Raw genomic sequence first — 18758 nt, 5'->3', positions numbered from 1 at the left:
GTGTCATATTCAGATAAAAATTTGCGATTCTGCCCAATGATTGACCGCCGTTTCATGACCACATCTCCCAGTGCTGGGTGGAGCATTCCTACCTTGTGAGTGCCGCTGTGTGATTCGAGAATTCGCGTCTTTCTCACATTTTCACTGCAAAGGTTGATCGCACGCTGTTACAATGTTTTCCTGCGTTCCTACGTTACTGTGAAAGCAACTACACGACATTTCTTTACAAAAGGAATCATCAATAAAATAGCCTTAGCTTGAATTTTAGGAGTGGAGATGTGATTATAACACTTTGCAAGCACCATACTACTGTTTAGATGTGAAAATATTTTTACAAGAGTAGTACACCTATAAAAATGTGTTAAATACAATCATAAAGAAACTGGCACTGTTTATTTGATTGAGTGTTTGCCTGGTCAGAATAGTATTTTAGTCAACTCATGTGTTCTACTCTTACAAGCTTGGTCTGGATAGTTTTGCTGCAGTGATTCATTTAGTCCTACACGTGAAGTTGACCTGTCTGTTTGACATATTATTTTTTAGTTACGCGTGTGTCAGAATGAAAATAGCTCTATGGTACTTAATTTATGAATGTCTTAGGCACCAATTGTTACGTGTGTGTGTGCGGTTGTGTGATGCCATCGTAATTTTTAAGGTTCTATTTGAATCAGCATTGTGACAGTTGCAAACACCATGGAACAGTTTAAATGTGGACCGTAATTAATTTGAGAAACGTTGTGTCTTACACAATGCTTGGTACAAAGTCTGAAGCGTGGTCGTACAAGTACTCCCATCTGTTGCCGACGAGCAGCATAAAGTGCCAGCTTATACACTATGTAATCAAAATTATTCGGACACTGGATGAAAATGACTTACAAGTTCGTAGCGCCCTCCATCGAAAATGCTGAAATTCAGTGTGGTGTTGGCCCACCCTTAGCCTTGATGACAGCTTCCACTCTCGCAGGCATACGCTCAGTCAGGTTCTGGAAGGTTTCTTGGGGAATGGCAGCCCATTCCTCACAGAGTGCTGCACTTAGCAGATGTATCGATGTCGGTCGGTGAATCCTGGCACGAAGTTGGCGTTCCAAAACGTCCCAATGGTGTGCTGTAGGATTCATGTCAGGACTCTGTGTAGGCCAGTCCATTACAGGAATGTTATTGTCGTGTAACCACTCCGCCACAGGCTGTGCATTATGAACAGCTGCTCGATCGTGTTGAAAGATGAAATCACCCACCCTGAATCGCTCTTCAACAGTGGGAAGCAATTAGGTGCTTAAAACATCAATGCAGGCTTGTGCTGTAATAGTGCGAAGCAAAACAATAGGGGTGCAGGCCCCCTCCATGAAAAACACGACCACACCATAACACCACCGCCACCGGATTTTACTGTTGGCACAACACACGCTGGCAGATGACATTCACCGGGCATTCGCCATACCCACACCCTGCCATCGGATCGCCACATTGTGTACAGTGATTCGTCACTCCACATAATGTTTTCCACTGTTCAGTCGTCCTATGTTTACGCTCCTTACACCAAGCGAGGGGTCGTTTGACATTTCCCGGCGTGATGTGTGGCTTATGAGCAGCATCCCCACCTTGAAATACAAGTTTTGTCGCTTCCCGCTATAGTACTTGCAGTGGATGAAGATGCAGTTTGGAATTCCTGTGTGATGGTCTGATTAGATTACGACGCTCTTCAACTGTCGGAAGTCTCTGTCAGTCAACAGACGAGGTCGGCCTGTACGCTTTTGTGCTGTACGAGTCCCTTCACGTTTCCACTTCACTCTCACATCGGAATCAGTGGGCCTAGAAATGTATAGCAGTGTGGAAATCTCGGTTACAGACGTGACACCCAATCACCTGACTCCGTTCGAAATCTGTGAGTTCCGCGGAGTGCCCTATTCTGCTCTCGCACGATGTCTAATGCCTACTGTGGTGTCCGATATGGCGTGCCTAGCAGTACGTGGCAGCAAAATGCACCTAACATGAAAAACGTAAGACTCTGGTGGTGTCCGGATCCTTTTGATGACATAGTGTCTGTCACATTTTGCAGTTGTGTTGAAGTAACATTCATCTTTGGCAACCACGTGTTGTTAGTTCAGTAATTACAGTTCATGTTGAAATGTTGGCTTTTAACTATTTGTGACAAATATGTTTTACACCCGCTCTCATATTCCATAACAAACGTGTTCAGTTTATAGATGTGGAATGAAATGCACTGAAGATATATTATGGTCTTAGAAAGAAACGTTGTATCGTTCTTTAAAAAATATAATAATAAACTTCACGTTTGCCTTGAATCATTGTCTGATCTGTGGAATGAGTACTCAACTCGAATTGTCGTACCGAGCGAGGTGGCGCAGTGGTTAGCACACTGGACGACGGTTCAGTCCCGCGTCCGGCCATCCTGATTTCGGTTTCCCATGATTTCCCTAGACCACTTCACGCAAATGCCTGGATGGTTCCTTCGAAAGGGCACGGCCGATTTACTTCCCTAATCCGAGCTTGTGCTCCGTCCCTAATGACCTCGTTGTCGATGGGACGTTAAACAGTAATCTCCTCCTCCCTCATCCTCCTCCTGGAACTGTCGTGTTGCGTGTTGTAAGTGCAACTGGTGTGCTTACTCTGTGTTATTGTTAGCAAAATTTTACACGAATTGATTGGGACATGCAAACCCCCAAAAACAATAGAAGACATTCACTGCAAAATGCATTCAGCTCATTAGATACTGAATCATCTAATCCTGTTCAAAACTGATAACTTTGGACCCTGTGCACATAAAAAATAAATTAAATTGTCTTAGCTCTAGAGCAGCAACAGTGGAACGCGCTATATTCTGGTCTCTCACAAAAAAAAAAAAAAAAAAATGCTAGCAACAGGGCCAGCAGTCTGCAATGCTGGCCATAATACTTTGAAGTTCACATGAAGTTCTTTTGGCCGATGGACGAGAACATTTAAGAAAATCCAACTTCTTTAAAATCGTACTGATTATGGTGAATTACTAACAATGAGATTTTTAGCGAAATTATGTTGCAAGTTAAGTTTGGATTTCAAAAACATCTGAGAATTGAAGAAACATTGCTTACAATTGATTCACAAACAATGAGATTTGAACAACAAGTATTATCTATCCTCGTTAAAATAGTATAAATGCAAATCATCAAATTACATATAGCTGTATTAAAAAATCTTGGAAGCATTGCTAAAGTGAAATATCTTACTAGCCTTTTTATCAAAACAACTTACGTACAATCGGGGGTTACTCTACAATAAAAATCATCAGCAAACTCGTGTATACTAACGCGCAGGCAAAAACAAATATCATAGTTATTTAACATCTTTACCTTGCTTGCACGACGACTTCTGCTTCGAAGTTCAACAATATTAACGTAACTGAATTAATCTAACACTTGGTGGCTTCACACAGTCCACCGCAGAAACTGCCTACTCCATCGTCTTTCCCTCACAGACAGCTACCTACAACTGTGACCCGGCGCTCTCTTACTCCAACACTACAATCTGACACGAGAAACCGTATCTTTGGCTTTGCGGTCTGGCACAGTCAACGATCCGCATTATCGAGCCTATCAGAGACATTCATCGTTTATAGTATACTAGTTTCATTTTAATTTGTTAGTATTCTGGTGACACATACAAGCGTGCTCAACAGACTCCTTTCAGAATCCTCTAGCAGGTTTCAACAAATTTGACACATATTTTGAAGTACCTTGTCCAGCAGATGTGTGGGAAATTCATCTAACTCTGTCGTCCCATTAAACTTGAAAGAATTGATAGTGCTCAGGTGCAAATCGTAATCTGGTTATAATGTGACTAAATTGTCTCGTAAACAATGTTGCTGACAAATAAATCATGTAAAGCAGAATGAGTATACAGTCCTCAACAACAAGATAATCGTATAGGATTGGGCAAGGGAAAGGAAGAGTCATGCCTGAAGCCTATGAGCATGTTGAACTGACTGCGTCATGAAGTCCATTTCCTTTTGTTTTGCTCGGGTTCAGCAACTTAGTAGTGACCAGCGTGGGTTGTATTCAGTGAACCAATACATCTGAACTCTGTATTATTTTCCTCAGTCGTGTGCAGAGATACAAGAGGTACTCGGCAACGGATTGGCAACAACTATAGTTGGTGATTACCATAATATCAGCAACGTGATGACCAGTATCTTAACTGCTCTTCATACTAGAGATTCTTCTGAGATCCAAACAACATATATAGTCACTTATGTTGAAGTATGAATATCAGTAATAAATTGCTCCAATACCACGAACAGAGGTAGGAGACTGAATAATGGGAGGTACAAAAAAGTAAGTGGCAAATGTAAGGCAGTGGAACATGACCATTTCTATCTATGTCAACATCGAGTAATCTAACTGATCAGAAAAAGTTCACTATCCTAATGAAATTCCAGGCTGGATGAAGCAACAATGCCTTACATCAGATTGAATAGGCAAAACTGGAAGTAAATCTTGAATAAGAAAAAAAAAAAAAAAACATGAATAAGTGTGGCACCAGGATGCCAATTAGACATGGAATAACCTAACATGACAGAGAATATCACTGGTTCAAAACATTATACTGTGGCTCTCAGTGGCCTTGTATATGCAATGTTGAGTCATAATTACATAAAGAAACTAACAGTCAATTCAAAAAATGAATGGCTCCAGGTGGTCCTGTAATCGGAATACATGCAAATCTTAATAGCTAAAACAATTGTATAGAAAATATCAATCAGTGGCTGCAAGTGGCCTTTCCAGATATATAAATGCTAATCTTAATCGCAAAATGTGACAGAGAACATATTTCCGGCTCCAGGTGGCCTAGTTTAACATGGCATAAACACCAAAGCTGAGAAAGAGTCATGAAGTATAGTTAACTATTACTTTATATGGAACTCAGAGGCCTATACATAATTCATAATGAGACTACGTAACCTGACACGGCTTTTACAACAACAAAGTGCATAAATAGCAGTATTGTATAAAAGTAAGGCTCTGTATGGCCTGTATGAATACATATTAGACAAACAGAATCATGGAATCAAAGTAAGGTATCATGTTAGTAAAAAAAAAAAAGAAAAATATTTATAGGTTCTGTAGCAACCTCAGGGCTTCATAAAACTATCTATTAAATGACCAATATCTCTAACAATGTGCAAATCTACAGGGAAACATATGGGAATGACTGATAAAGGCAGTGCACTTCATCTGTAAAGGAAATGATTAACAATCGATCGTCATTCTTCTCGAGTCAAGAACTGCTATGGCCAAAGCAAAGAAAAAATCTGATTATAGTACATGCAAGTGTAAAGACAAGAATACTAAATGCCATATAGCTTACTGACTGGATAAATGTAACACATCACAGTAAATCATGGATAAATATACAAAGATGCATATGAATTGCTTAAGTAGGAAACATGTGATTAGTAACCGAAAAAAAAAGAAGTAATGCATGCTAAAATAAGAAAGCAGAATCATGTCCAACCTCATAAGGAATGGCGGAAAAAATGTCTATAGATGTAAAGCTTCTGTGACAGTCTCACACAAACTACTCCAGTCATGAGGCACAATGTAAGACACATTTTTCTAGAAATGACACAATATACACAAATTAATGCCATACGCTATAATTATAGAAAAATAATCACTATATCAATATACTCCTCACTATTGGAGTACAGCTCCGGGCATGAACACTCATTAAACATCAACATTCCATCATTATTCCAAAAGTTTGGTGCAGCACATGGCATGAACACAAAGTAAATAATCTAACAATGCTCTTATAACTAACACAAAATTCTGAAAAAAAATGTACTTTTACACGCAATCTGCCTAATTTAACTAGCACAGCAAAAGGAAAATGGTTATAAAAGCCCACCAGGAAACAGTGTGAGAAGTGTCAATGCTGTTCAATATTCTAGGTAATTGCTTATGTTGTGCTTTCTATGTACTGCATTTCTTGCACTTCCATGTACTTCTATTTGTGAGCATAATGGTTCGTTTGGATTCAATGAGATTTCGGGACACTGGTTCTGCAAATTATATGAAATGAATGAGTATATGCAATGGACATGAGTTATAGGGTACACTGGATTCTTAAATCTACATAGGTGAAAGCAAGTAAACTAGTGACATTGTCAGGTATAAGTGACATACAGCAAGTTAGAGCGCAAGACTGGGCATAAATGAAATATGTGTACAGGTTACTAACCTAACAAAAAATGTAATAATAATTCATCAAACAATAGTATAAATGTCAGTAGTAATACAGTCTTGCGTAGAGTGTGAAACGCTGGCCATAATGCTTTGAAATACACATGAAATTTTCTTGGCTGATAAATGAGAACATTTAAGAAAATCCAAATTCTTTAAATATATATGAACTGGACAGGGAGACCATACTCATTATGGTAAATTACGAACGATAAGATTTTTTTGTAGCAAAATTATACTGCAAGTTAAGTTTGGCTTTTCAAAACCACCTGACAAAATTACATTACTCACAATTGATTCACAAACTATGAGATTTAAACCGCAAGTATTATCTAACCTCATTAAACCAGTATAAATTCATATCATCAAATTACATATAGTTCTGTTAACAGATTTTGGAAGCATTACAAAAGTGAAGTATCTAATTAGCCTTTTCATCAAGACAGTTTACATACATTCTGGGGTTACTCAACAATTACAAATTATCAGCCAACTCATCTATACTATCGTGCTGGCAAAAACAAAAGTCATTATTATTTAACATCTTTACCTTGATTTCATGAAGACTTCTGCTTTCAAGTTTAACAATATTGACATACCTAAATTAAACTAACACTTGGTTGCTTCACACAGCACACCACAAAAACAGCGTAGTTCATAGTTTTTCCCTCACAGACATCTACGTACAACTGTGCGCCCACCTCTCTTTTGCTCCAACACTACAATCTGTGACCAGAAGCAGTATCTTCAGCTCTGCGGCCGCACACGGTCAGGAATCCGCATTATCGAGCGTATGAATAACATTCATCATTTACGGGTATACTAGTTTCATTTTAATTTATTAATTTTCTTATCTTTCTCTGGTGCCACATACAAGTGTGCACAAGTAGACTCCTTTCAACATTTCTTTTGTAAAGAGTGAGAACATAGGAAGTTGAAGTATGTATGTGTGCTTTCGTATGTTTTGATATAAAAAGATAACATATTACGTAAACATTTTAATGTATTTCAACGTGACACAAAATTCAGATTGTTTGGATACTCTTGAGCATAGTGCGAGATATTCGTGAACGTACCCTGGGTTTGTGTGTGTGTGTGTGTGTGTGTGTGTGTGTGTGTGTGTGTGTGTTTCCTGGTGTATTTTTGGTTGTGTAAATACTGCACTTTAAATCTTGTACATAATTTAAAACAGCGATCGTTCAGATAATTTTGAGCATGGTGTAAAATCCAAATCATACATATACTCTTGTCCATAGTGGTTCTGGGGCTACATTGTGATTTTTGAGGCATTTTAATAGCTGCTAAAATACTAGGCTGTCTTTGCTATTTCATTTTAGTGCTACACACATTTTTTCTGGGGAAGGATTATGTAGGGGGAGGAGGAGGAGTAAGGAGGGGGGTTTACAGGGCACAAATCATCTAGTTCCAACATCTCAAATTTTTTAATTTTTAAAATTTGTTTCAGTTTTCCAAATTTTTCCAACACTACAAGATGTCATCGATAAGAGAGACCATGCCTTGTGATATCATGGCACTGACATCGAGGCATGTGATGTCACAAATGTAAACAAAGTAGAACTTTTTGACTAGGCACGTTTGATGGCATTTAGTTACACCACTTTGCTTCTTTATGTGTTGGCTGCATATTACTCCTGTGTCCAACTGCAGTACAAGGAATTTTATAGTTTTGATTTTGTTTATAGCCACTAAAGTAAATTTCTGGTGTCAGTGGAACTGAAATTTCGTAATCTTAATCTTCGTGGGGCTAAGTTTTTATATGTTCACGGTGTAGCAGTTGTTATTTTATGAACTAGTCCCATCATATTTGAGTTTGATTAGTAAGTTTGTCATCAACAAACTTTAAGCTCTCGGACAATCTTTAAAATCTTTAAAATCTTTGGAAATTTATATAATTCACAAATGCTGCTATGGAGTCAAAGTTATAGAGGACAATATGGATGTTACTGGTTTCCGCTGCTTACACCAATGATGGGGTGTTACTGTTACACCAAATGATGGCTCCACCCAGTCGATGTTGGTCATGTGGGTGAGCGTGACTGACGTAATGAAATCACTGACGAGCCAAAAAGAAATGAGATCTACTAAATACGAGGTTTAATGGCACCATGATGGATTTAAGGCGACGTAACGCTGTAAGGAAGGCATAAAAGAGGAGCAGAGACCAATAGGGATTAATTCTAGCGACGACGTGTGTCGGGCGTGGGAAGTTCCACTTACATAAGCAACTCTGACAAAGAGGGATTGTTATGGCCCGCTTTCTAAGAATGAACATCGTGGAAACGGTTAAATTGGTCCGCTGTTCGCCTGCTACTTTCGTGAGCATCTATGTAATAAGAAGAAGGACAATGGAGACACAAGTAGACAAAAAGATGTTAAACGTCCATACATCATTGCAGTATTCAGAAGTCGGACATTTGTCTACTCGTCAGAGCAGTACAGGCGGCGATCTGTGACAGATCTCAAGACAGAATACCATGCTGGGGCAGCCACACGTGTTTCGGACTACACCTTTCGGTGCACATAGTTGAACATGAGGTTCTGCAGGAAACGACTCCATATTTTTCCATGTTCCAACCACATCGGCAGATATGATGGACACTGACATGGGATCATCGAGAATGAACCGTGGATCTATAGAAATAGAATAGATGAATAGAGCTGCTTCTTACACCAAGTCGATGGTCATTTTCGGATACCCCGTCATACAGGAAATGGCTGCTTGAAACATACTCTGCACCAAGGACGATGGGCGTTGGCGTCAGTATCGTACAGTGGCGGACACTGAAGTTGTCTCCCACTGTACCTGTGGCGGAAAGCGACCGCACCATGACTGCTGTGCAGTACGTGTGCTATACTGCGGTCCATCTATATCCACTTACTCTTCATGTCTCCCCCAAAGGCGATGGTATCGTCCAGCAGGATAATTGTTAGTACCTCAAGCCTATAATCGTGCCCCAGTGGTTTGAGAAGCATAATGTTGAACTAAGATTGTCGTCTTTCTCACAAAACTTCCCTGATCTTAACCTGTTGTAACACATCTGGGATCATATCTGGCACCAGCTCTGCGTTCATACACCAGCGGCCAGTAGCTTATGAAAATTGCGAGATCAGTGGGAAGAGATCTGGTGCTAGATACCTACGTAAACTGTCAATTAATGCCACGCAGAACTTTCGTACATCCATCTTCAATGTAAAATGGGAATATGGCCAGTTAGTATGTGACGATTGATGGGATCGACTTCAACCGTCTGTTTTTCGAAGTTTTCTGGCTGGTTTTGGATCAAAAATTAACCATCGTCGTGTCTTTAGTTAACAATAACTGGATTAAATCAACTAGGATGGACAGTTGGTTTTGATGCGATTACAGTCGATAGAGGACCTGATGATGATAGAGTGCAACACCAAAATAGCTCCCATTTAATAAAGAAAATTTTAAGAAACACACGGCTTAGGGTGTTTCCGTCAATCCTCACACGCTGAATGTTGCTGTATAGCATTCCCTAGCTGTGCCGTTACGCTATTAAGTAACTGGACCTGTTGTTTTCGTTTATTATTTTACTTCCTGTCACGATGAATGCATTGGCACAGTGTGAAGTGGACTAACATTCTTTTGTCTCAGCAGTTCCTATGGAATTTGAAATGGATTATCATATACGACGTGTGCCATTCATCTCCATTCGTTGTTGGTTAGGAAATTTTTTCGATCACCGTAGTTGCACCATATTACACGACTGCTAATGGTACACGACACGTTTTATACCTTTTGGCGAGTTCAGGTTCATACGCCAACAAACAGGACAGTTTCATTCATACTGTTGTCAGGGGCTCGCCTGTAAACTACAGTTGTTTTCTGATGTCCCGTCGCATCTTCACGTGTAGGCATTACACAGCGCTTATTCCATGGAACTGACTTAACCACAAACGCCACTTCACTGCCACAAGTTACGTTAGCGCTGGAGGACCATTACCTGGTACCAGTTCCTTACAGTATACAGCTCTGCAAACTTCTTTCAAAAGAATGAATAATTTTTTGTCCGGTGAGCTCATGTTATTTTTGCATTAGATATGAACCACGTTTGCTAGGGACCCTCCCCGGTAGAGCTTTATTTAAATTTGTGTGTTTGCTATTTTCTTTTAACCTGAAACTTCCTGGCAGATTAAAACTATGTGCCAGGCCGAGACTCGAACTCGAGACCCTTGCCTTTCGCGAGCAAGTGCTCTATCGTCTGAGCTACCCAAGCACGACTCACGCCCCGTCCTCACAGCTTTAATTCCGAGAGTACCTCGTCTCCTACCTTCCAAACTTCACACAAGCTCTCCTGCTCTCCTTTTTGTCTGTTACCTAGATAACAAAACCAAACCAAATGTTGGGCATGAATTTGCATGAATATAGCTGATAATATTTTTACATAATTTCATATGTGTTGGTATAACTAAGGACTGTGTTGTTTAAGGGGAGAAATGTACATAAAGAATTATGCTAGTTTTTAGAGGAAGGAAAAATTTCTACATACTACCCTTGGCAATCTGGTGCACAGATGTTCATTCAGAATTGTAATGGTCTATGCTGCATTGCTTGATAGCAAGTTTTGTCCCTTATAATTTTACTACATTACTATACAACACTACACTGCAACCATTCTGCATTGTGTCTGTTTGTTCTAAGTCGTGTCTCCCTACCACTTTCGCGCAACGACGCTCTGAGCGTGTTTTTTTTTTTTTTTTTTTTTTTTTTTTTTAGGGAGTTGACTAGTTTGAACCCGGGACCTGTTGCTGGTAAGGAGACGCCAGACCACACATGACATGTAGAGTTCAGTGAGACTAGCGATGATATAATCAAATATTTAATGATTTCAGCGTCAGCTCCACTGCACTCCCTGTAAAAGAATGTTAATGCTAAGTAAATGTAGTGGAAGGGGTTCAAGGCTTTCCTAATTTTAGTTAGCTGGTAAAATATCGTCGAAAAATCAGTTAAGTTTACCATTGGAAATTTTATTATACTCCCAAAACATTGTTTATAAATTGCACTATTGATAAAAGGAAATGTTTCAATACAGGATGATAAAAACCAACTGCGTTCAACAAAAATGTGAACGAATATTCCCTGAATGGGTTTCCAAGTTCTACAATGGATCAAACGATGACCTATGCAATATCACATCTATAATCTATGTTTAAATTAAGTATCATAAAAGAGAAAACTATCAAAAATGGTCTACAGTGACCCTCAGTTACCTTTAATTACTTATTTAACTTGTCATAAATTACAGGGGCTGATGTGGCTTCTCAATAACTATATAACAGAAAAATCATCGCGTTTCAGATTTTAACTTCTAGTAGCAAATGTGAATACCACGAAGTTTAATTCACGATCGACACTAGTATTACGTAAAATGGGGATGCAACAGACGAGACTTCTGCAGTTCTGAGTGAAGCCTTAGGGCGGCACCACGTGCGTTCATTACCTTGTCGGTATTTAGGCAGCGTCAGGGGGCGGCGAGCGGCGCAGCTCCACGCACCTCGCCATCTTGGAAGCAACTCTCTCCTCTCCTTACTACAATTTACCGAAGTTGGTTTAAGAAAACCTATCTGGCTGTGTTTTCAACTGCCAATCAGGGTCTCAATGTTAACCTTAAGCTCCGCCTACAAAAGTTCTGTCTATCCAATGAGAAACGTTATACTTCTCGTGGTGGGGCAATGTTTATAATGTTTGCTATGTAACAGATACGCGAAAAAGTGTCACGCTAAAACTTGCAGCTGGTGTGGCCCTTTTAGCTTTATAATAAGATCTATACTGTTCTTCTGGAGGGCTCTATCTTTTAACATGGGTTGGGGGGTGGTCCTGGCGGTCGGCTGGCACCGTCGGTGTCCGTCCCTTATCGTAGGGCCTCCTAGCCTACACAACTCTGCTCTTGGCTTCTGTTCTCGTTTCTTCCCTCGGAACTGCATCTGTTTCACGGTGGGAAGGTATGACATGCATTTAGGCGTTCTTGTGTTAGTCTGTGGCATTCCATTTGCTCACTCGTTGATCGTATTACTTTGGTTAATTTAATGTCAGGATTTATTCGGAGCTATGTGACATAATGCCGGATTTGTTATCATGTCAGGGTTTTCATGGAAGGTGTTGGATTTGCCTGACACCTTACACACTACACAACGATACGTTACACTAGTGTATCTGGCATCAGAACTAAGCTATAAACCTCATTAGTATTAATAGTTAGCCCCCAGTGCCGGCCGCTGTGGACGAGCGGTTCTAAGCACTTCAGTCCGGAACCGTACGACTGCTACGGTCGCAGGTTCGAATCCTGCCTCGGGCATGGATGTGTGTGATGCCTTTTGGTTAGGTAGGTTTAAGTAGTTCTCAGTTCAAGGGGACTGATGACTTCAGAAGTTAAGCCTCATAGTGCTCAGAGCCATTTGAACCATTTTCGTTAAGTCCCATAGTGCTCTGAGACTTTATTTTTAATTTTTTATTTTTTTTATTTAGCCCCCAATGATCTGAAGCACAACTCATGTTTTACTGGAACTGTACTGCTCTGACAACAAAGGTGTAGATATTGGGAGAGGACTGTCAAGGTCTCAAGAAATCCCTCCTGGTCCTCTCCAAAGCTCATTTACTCACTGATTCCGCAATGCTATTGTAGGTCGACATTCTGCGTGGTGCGTCTCATTGATATGACGTGGCAGCTTTACTCTCAGCCATGTAGGCTTGTAGTTTATAACCTGAAATTCCAACTGTCATCGAGTTCAGATTATGCCACTAGTTATTGGTCATGTCATAGAGACTGCTACACATTGATCTTGCCAAAAGCAGAGAAGCGATTCTTTTTGGTGTTTTAGCTCACTGGGCACTCTGGGATGCTCTCTGGGGCACTCTGGGATGTTCTCTGGGGCACTCTGGGATGTTCTCCGGGCTACTCTGGGATGGTGTCTGGGGCACTCTGGGATGCTCTCTGCTGCACTCTTGGATGTATTGTGGGGCATTGTTTATTTTATTGTTCAGTTTAAAGTTGCGAAGCATCCTTATCTATCTCGTGAGATTTTTTTTAAAAGTATAGGTCTACTTTTATTTAAAAGTCTTATCTTTTATATCTATTTTGAACGAGGTTCGCCTCGCTGCCGCTAGAGCTCGAGGACTGCGCTATACATCCAAGAGTGCACCAGAGAGCATCCCAGAGTGCCCCAGACACCATCTCAGATGCCCCAGTGAGCTAAAACACCAAAAAGAATCGCTTCTCGGCTTTTGGCAAGATCAATGTGTAGCAGTCTCTATGACCTACTACAGTAGTACAAGTTTATATGCCAACTAGCTCTGCAGATGATGAAGAAATTGATGAAATGTATGATGAGATAAAATAAATTATTCAGGTAGTGAAGGGAGGCGAAAATTTAATAGTCATGGCTGACTGGAATTCGAGAGTAGGAAAAGGGAGAAAAGGAAACATAGTAGTTGAATATGGATTGAGGGTAAGAAATGAAAGCCGTCCGGTAGAATTTTGCACAGAGCATAACTTAATCATAGCTAACACTTGGTTCAAGAATAATAAAAGAAGGTTGTTCACATGGAAGAATCCTGGAGATACTGACAGGTTTCAGATAGATTATATAATGGTAAGACAGAGATTTAGGAACCAGGTTTTAATTTGTAAGACATTTCCAGGGGCTGATGTGGACTCTGACCACCATCTATTGGTTATGAACTGTAGATTAAAATGAAAGAAACTGCATGAAGGTGGAAATTTAAGGAGATGGGACCTGGATAAACTGAAAGAACCAGAGGTTGTACAGAGTTTCAGGGAGAGCATAAGGGAACAATTGACAGGAATGGGGGAAAGAAATACAGTAGAAGAAGAATGGGTAGCTCTGAGGGACGAAGTAGTGAAGGCAGCAGAAGACCCACTAGGTAAGAAGATGAGGGCTAGTAGAAATCCTTGGGTGACAGAAGAAATATTGAATTTAATTGATGAAAGGAGAAAATTTAAAAAATGCAGTAAATGAAGCAGGCAAAAAGGAATACAAACGTCTCAAAAATGAGATCGGCAGGAAGTGCAAAATGGCTATGCAGGCATGGCTAGAGGACAAGTATCTACATTATCTCACTACAGGTAAGACAGATACCGCATACAGGAAAATTGAAGAGACCTTTGGAGAAAAGAGAGCCACTTGTATGAATATCAAGAGCTCAGATGGAAACCCAGTTCTAAGCAAAGAAGGAAAGCAGAAAGGTGGAAGGAGTATATAGAGGGTCTATACAAGGACGATGTGCTTGAGTACAGTTTTATAGAAATGGAAGAGGATGTAGATGAAGATGGAATGGGAGAGCCGATACTGCGTGAAGAGTTTGACAAAGTACTGAAAGACCTGAGTCGAAACAAGGCCCCGGCAGTAGACAACATTCCATTAGAACTACTGACAGCCTTGGGAGAGCCAGTCCTGACAAAACTCTACCATCTGGTGAGCAAGATGTATGAGACAGACGAAATACCCTCAGACTTCAAGAAGAATATAATAATTCGAATCCCAAAGAAAACAGGCGTTGACAGACGTGAAAATTACCGAACTATCAGTTTAACAAGGCACAGTTGCAAAATACTAACGTGAATTCCTTACAAACGAATGGAAAAACAGATAGAAACCGACCTCGGGGAAGATCAGTTTGGATTCCGTAGAGATGTTGGTACACGCGAGGCAATACTTTCCCTGCGAAGTTAGAAGACAGATTAAGGAAAAGCAAACCTACGTTTCTAGCGTTTGTAGACTTTGAGAAACATATTGGCAATGATGGCTGGAATAATCACTTTCAAATTCTGCAGGTGCAGCGGTCAAATATACTGAGCGAAAAGCTATTTACAATTTGTACTGAAACCAGATGGAAGTTACAAGAGTAGAGGGACACGAAAGGGAAACAGTGATTGAAAAGGGATTGAGACAGAGTTGTAGGCTATCCCCAATGTGATTCAATGTATATATTGAGCAAGCAGTAACGGGAACAAAAGGAAAATCTGCAGTAGGAATTACAATCCAAGGAGAAGAAATAAAAATTTCAGGTTTGCCGATGACATTGTAATTCTGTCAGAGACAGCAAAGGACTTGGTAGAGCAGTTCAACGGAATGGACAGTGTCTTGAAAGGAGGATATAAGATGAACATCAACAAAAGCAAAACGAGGATAATGGAATGTAGTCGAATGAAGTCGGGTGATGCCGAGGGAACTAGATTAGGAAATGTGACGCTTGAAGTAGTAAAGGAGTTTTGCTATTTGAGGAGCAAAATAACTGATGATGGTCGGTCGAAGTAGAGAATATATAAAATGTAGACTGGCAATGGCAAGGAAAGCGTTTCTGAAGAAGAAAAATTTGTTAACATCGAGTATCGATTTAAGTGTTAGGAAGTCTTTTCTGAAATTATTTGTATGGAGTGTAGCCATGTATGTAAGTGAAACATGGACGATAAATAGTTTGGACAAGAAGAGAATAGAAGCTTTCGAAATGTGGTGCTACAGAAGAATGCTGAAGATTAGATCGGTAGATCACATAAATAATAAGAAGTTATTGAATAGAATTGGGAGAAGAGGAGTTTGTGGCACAACTTGACAAGAAGAAGGGATCGGTTGCTAGGAAATGACCTGAGGCATCAAGGGATCACTAATTTAGCATTGGAGGGCCGCGTGGATGGTAAAAATCGTAGAGGGAGACCAAGAGGTGAATACACTAAGCAGATTCAGAAGGATGTAGGTTGCAGTGAGTACTGGAACATGAAGAAACTTGCACTGAATAGAGTGGCACAGAGAGCTGCATCAAACCAGTCTCAGGACTGAAGACTACAACAACAACAACAACGTCATTCCTTATTATATTATCGACCGCTGTGTTACCGAAGACATGCCAATGCTGATCGATAATATCTCGTCTAATGGCACACTTCCAGACTATTTGGTCCGGGGTGTCGATGCTACACAATCAGGGTAGTGGTGCATTGTTGTATTTTTCGTAAGTGGTTGGGACATGGGTCATTTACCTACAGGGATTGTATAGCAGCTTTGGTCAGAAGGAAGTATGACATTCAACATGTTCGTTTTATGTTACAAAGGATCTGCTAAGTTCTCCTCCCTGTTTCTACCCTGTCCCAGATTTATCGCCATTCTCTAATGAAGCATGCCTTTATTTCTTTATTCGATTCGGCTCTTCTGCCCAGTATCTTTTTAATCTTATCATACTAGCCCATTTAGAGCCAATATTGTGAACTTTCTCTTTCTTACGGCTAGTTCCAGAGGTGGCAAGCCTCGTATCGACAGCAGCGCTTCAGTCGCTGTTGTTCTGTATGCACTTGTGAGCTGCAGGAGCACGCCTCCTCCCCGTGCTCGCCGTAGAGCCTGTGCTGTCCTCCCGTTTCTGCTCCCTGTGCCAAAACGTATACCCGTAGCACACAACAGCGATTAAGATTACGTTGTGGTACGTTCTTATTGCACTTAGTGGCAGCTGAAATCTTCTTTGAGTAATTGTTGCTGCTTTGCTATTGCCTCTCCGGCAGACGACTTCTACACATGCATAAAAGTTTTGCTTTTCGTTAATGTTTATGTCAAATTACTACATATTTTTTGTCTTTTCACAGGTTATTCATTATTCTGATTTTGGGGTTTCTCGTACTTGACAATGTTCTTTTTAGTAACAAATATAGTGTTTTGTGTGCTGTTATCGTCATTTTGTTATCTATGGCCAACCACTTAGTCTTTCAAGAACTAAACTACTATTTTCCCCTAATTTAGCCCATCCATTGGCAGACACGATAACTAGCGGATCGTCTGCGTAGGCGATGCAGCCTCAAGCGTTTTTTATACTCTGAAGCTGGTAGTGCTTACCAGTGTTCTCCCATTATTCCCAGGCTTCGTCGCGGAATTCGGGGAGCTACGTGGCCGCCGTGGTGGAGTACGCGCCAGTGTCCGGGGCCACGCTGGAGAACAAGGACGAGATCTTCATGCAGAACGTCGCCGTCTACGCGTGTTTCATGGAGGAGGCTGCCAGGCAGGTAGGCACGAGCGCTCCAGACTGCCTGTTAATTGTTTAGGTACTGGTATGCAGCGAGATAATCAGAAATAAAGCGCTAACTGATGTGGATAATGATGGCGGATGACCCTGCTTTTGTTTACATTTACGAAATCATTGAATTGAAACTAACTTCATACAAAATTTCAAACTCTCAGAAAACTTCTTCTCGCTGATAACGACCACAAAACGATGAAAGGAAAAAAAAAAATTATTGCTTACTTAATTTTCGTTATTCATGCAGTAAACTGCCGCTTCACGTATGGTCTTTAAATTTATTACTTCTTTGCTACTAATTCTATACGCAACGTGTACCATTTACAGTATCCACAGACGCTGCTGAAAGTACCTACAAAATTATATCATTGTACAACACACAGTTCAGGAAATATGACGTCGTAAACATTGATCTGCGTGAAACGAAACAGCAGGGCGAAATTCGTTTGACATACAGGTTAAATATGTGTACATGTATATGTGAACTATATATAATATATGTGATATATATGTGACATATGCGTATGTGAGCAAAAACATGGGTAAAAGCAACTGCTCATCCCCTGGACCGATTTCAACCAAACTTGGTACAGATAATTCTTACTGCCTGGAAATAAATGCTGTGGTGATAAGATCTAACAACCTCCTAGAAGACTGGAGTGGTAAGGTGGAGAAAGAAAAGCGGAGGAGGAGATATACAGACAGAGGGGGCCAGGGGTTTGCAGTCACAGATGTGGGGTAGGGGGAGAGGGACAGAAAGAGGGGAGGGAGAAGATGGACAGAAAGAGGGGAGGAGGAGATAGTGGCGGCGAGGAGGAGATAGAGGGGGCAGGAGGGGACAGAATCAGAGAGGAAGGAGCAGATGGACAGAGGAAGGAAGAAGAGAGAGAGAGAGAGAGAGAGAGAGAGAGAGGAGAGGAGAGAATAATTTCGTCAGTGCATCGCCCTACCGTATCTTAACGTTTTAGTTGCGTTCATTAATTTGTTTATTACTCAGTTCAATTAGAAAGGAGCAGGGCTTCACAACATACGTGCTCGCGGAGCAAGCTGTGAGCAGCAAGGCGCGAGCACGGAGCAGCGCGAGCACGCTACCCCCACTACCGGACCAGAGCGGAGAGTGGGGAGAGTCACGTGGGGCACACAACAGCTGCCGCCAGTCAATGTAAATCCGCGGTCACCTGCAGGGATATCACTCACGAATTATTACTGCGACAAATGAAACAAATAAAGGAGAATGTACACGTGCCACATAATTTTATTAGCTTAGTGTATTCCTCTACATTCGTATTAATTTGTGAACTGTTACACAATAAAAGGTGTCACTGAAGTGTGGGATTCTCGGTTATCTTGTACTTTTTGCCCTTTACAATTGCGTCTATGTTCGGAGTAAATGTTCATGTGCATTGTAGGCGCAGTGTGCAGTTTAAATTTCGATCAGACAATGCGTTTCTCAGGCG

At 40.8% G+C, this 18758-nt stretch overlaps 1 protein-coding gene across 5 annotated transcripts in view; it reads left to right on the top strand.

The window, feature by feature from the left end:
- LOC126262933 (uncharacterized) overlaps positions 1 to 18758 on the top strand; it is a 421675-nt gene that overhangs the window by 266628 nt on the left and 136289 nt on the right. For all 5 annotated transcript variants that reach the window (XM_049959863.1, XM_049959864.1, XM_049959866.1 and 2 more), the window contains exon 3: positions 17144 to 17287. In XM_049959863.1, coding sequence (XP_049815820.1) covers positions 17144 to 17287 — 144 coding nt within the window. The remainder of the gene's footprint in view (positions 1 to 17143; positions 17288 to 18758) is intronic.

This window comes from Schistocerca nitens, chromosome 6, assembly GCF_023898315.1.
Source record: "Schistocerca nitens isolate TAMUIC-IGC-003100 chromosome 6, iqSchNite1.1, whole genome shotgun sequence".
Taxonomy (NCBI): Eukaryota; Metazoa; Arthropoda; class Insecta; order Orthoptera; family Acrididae; genus Schistocerca; species Schistocerca nitens.
This window is presented reverse-complemented; position numbering and strand designations above follow the sequence as displayed.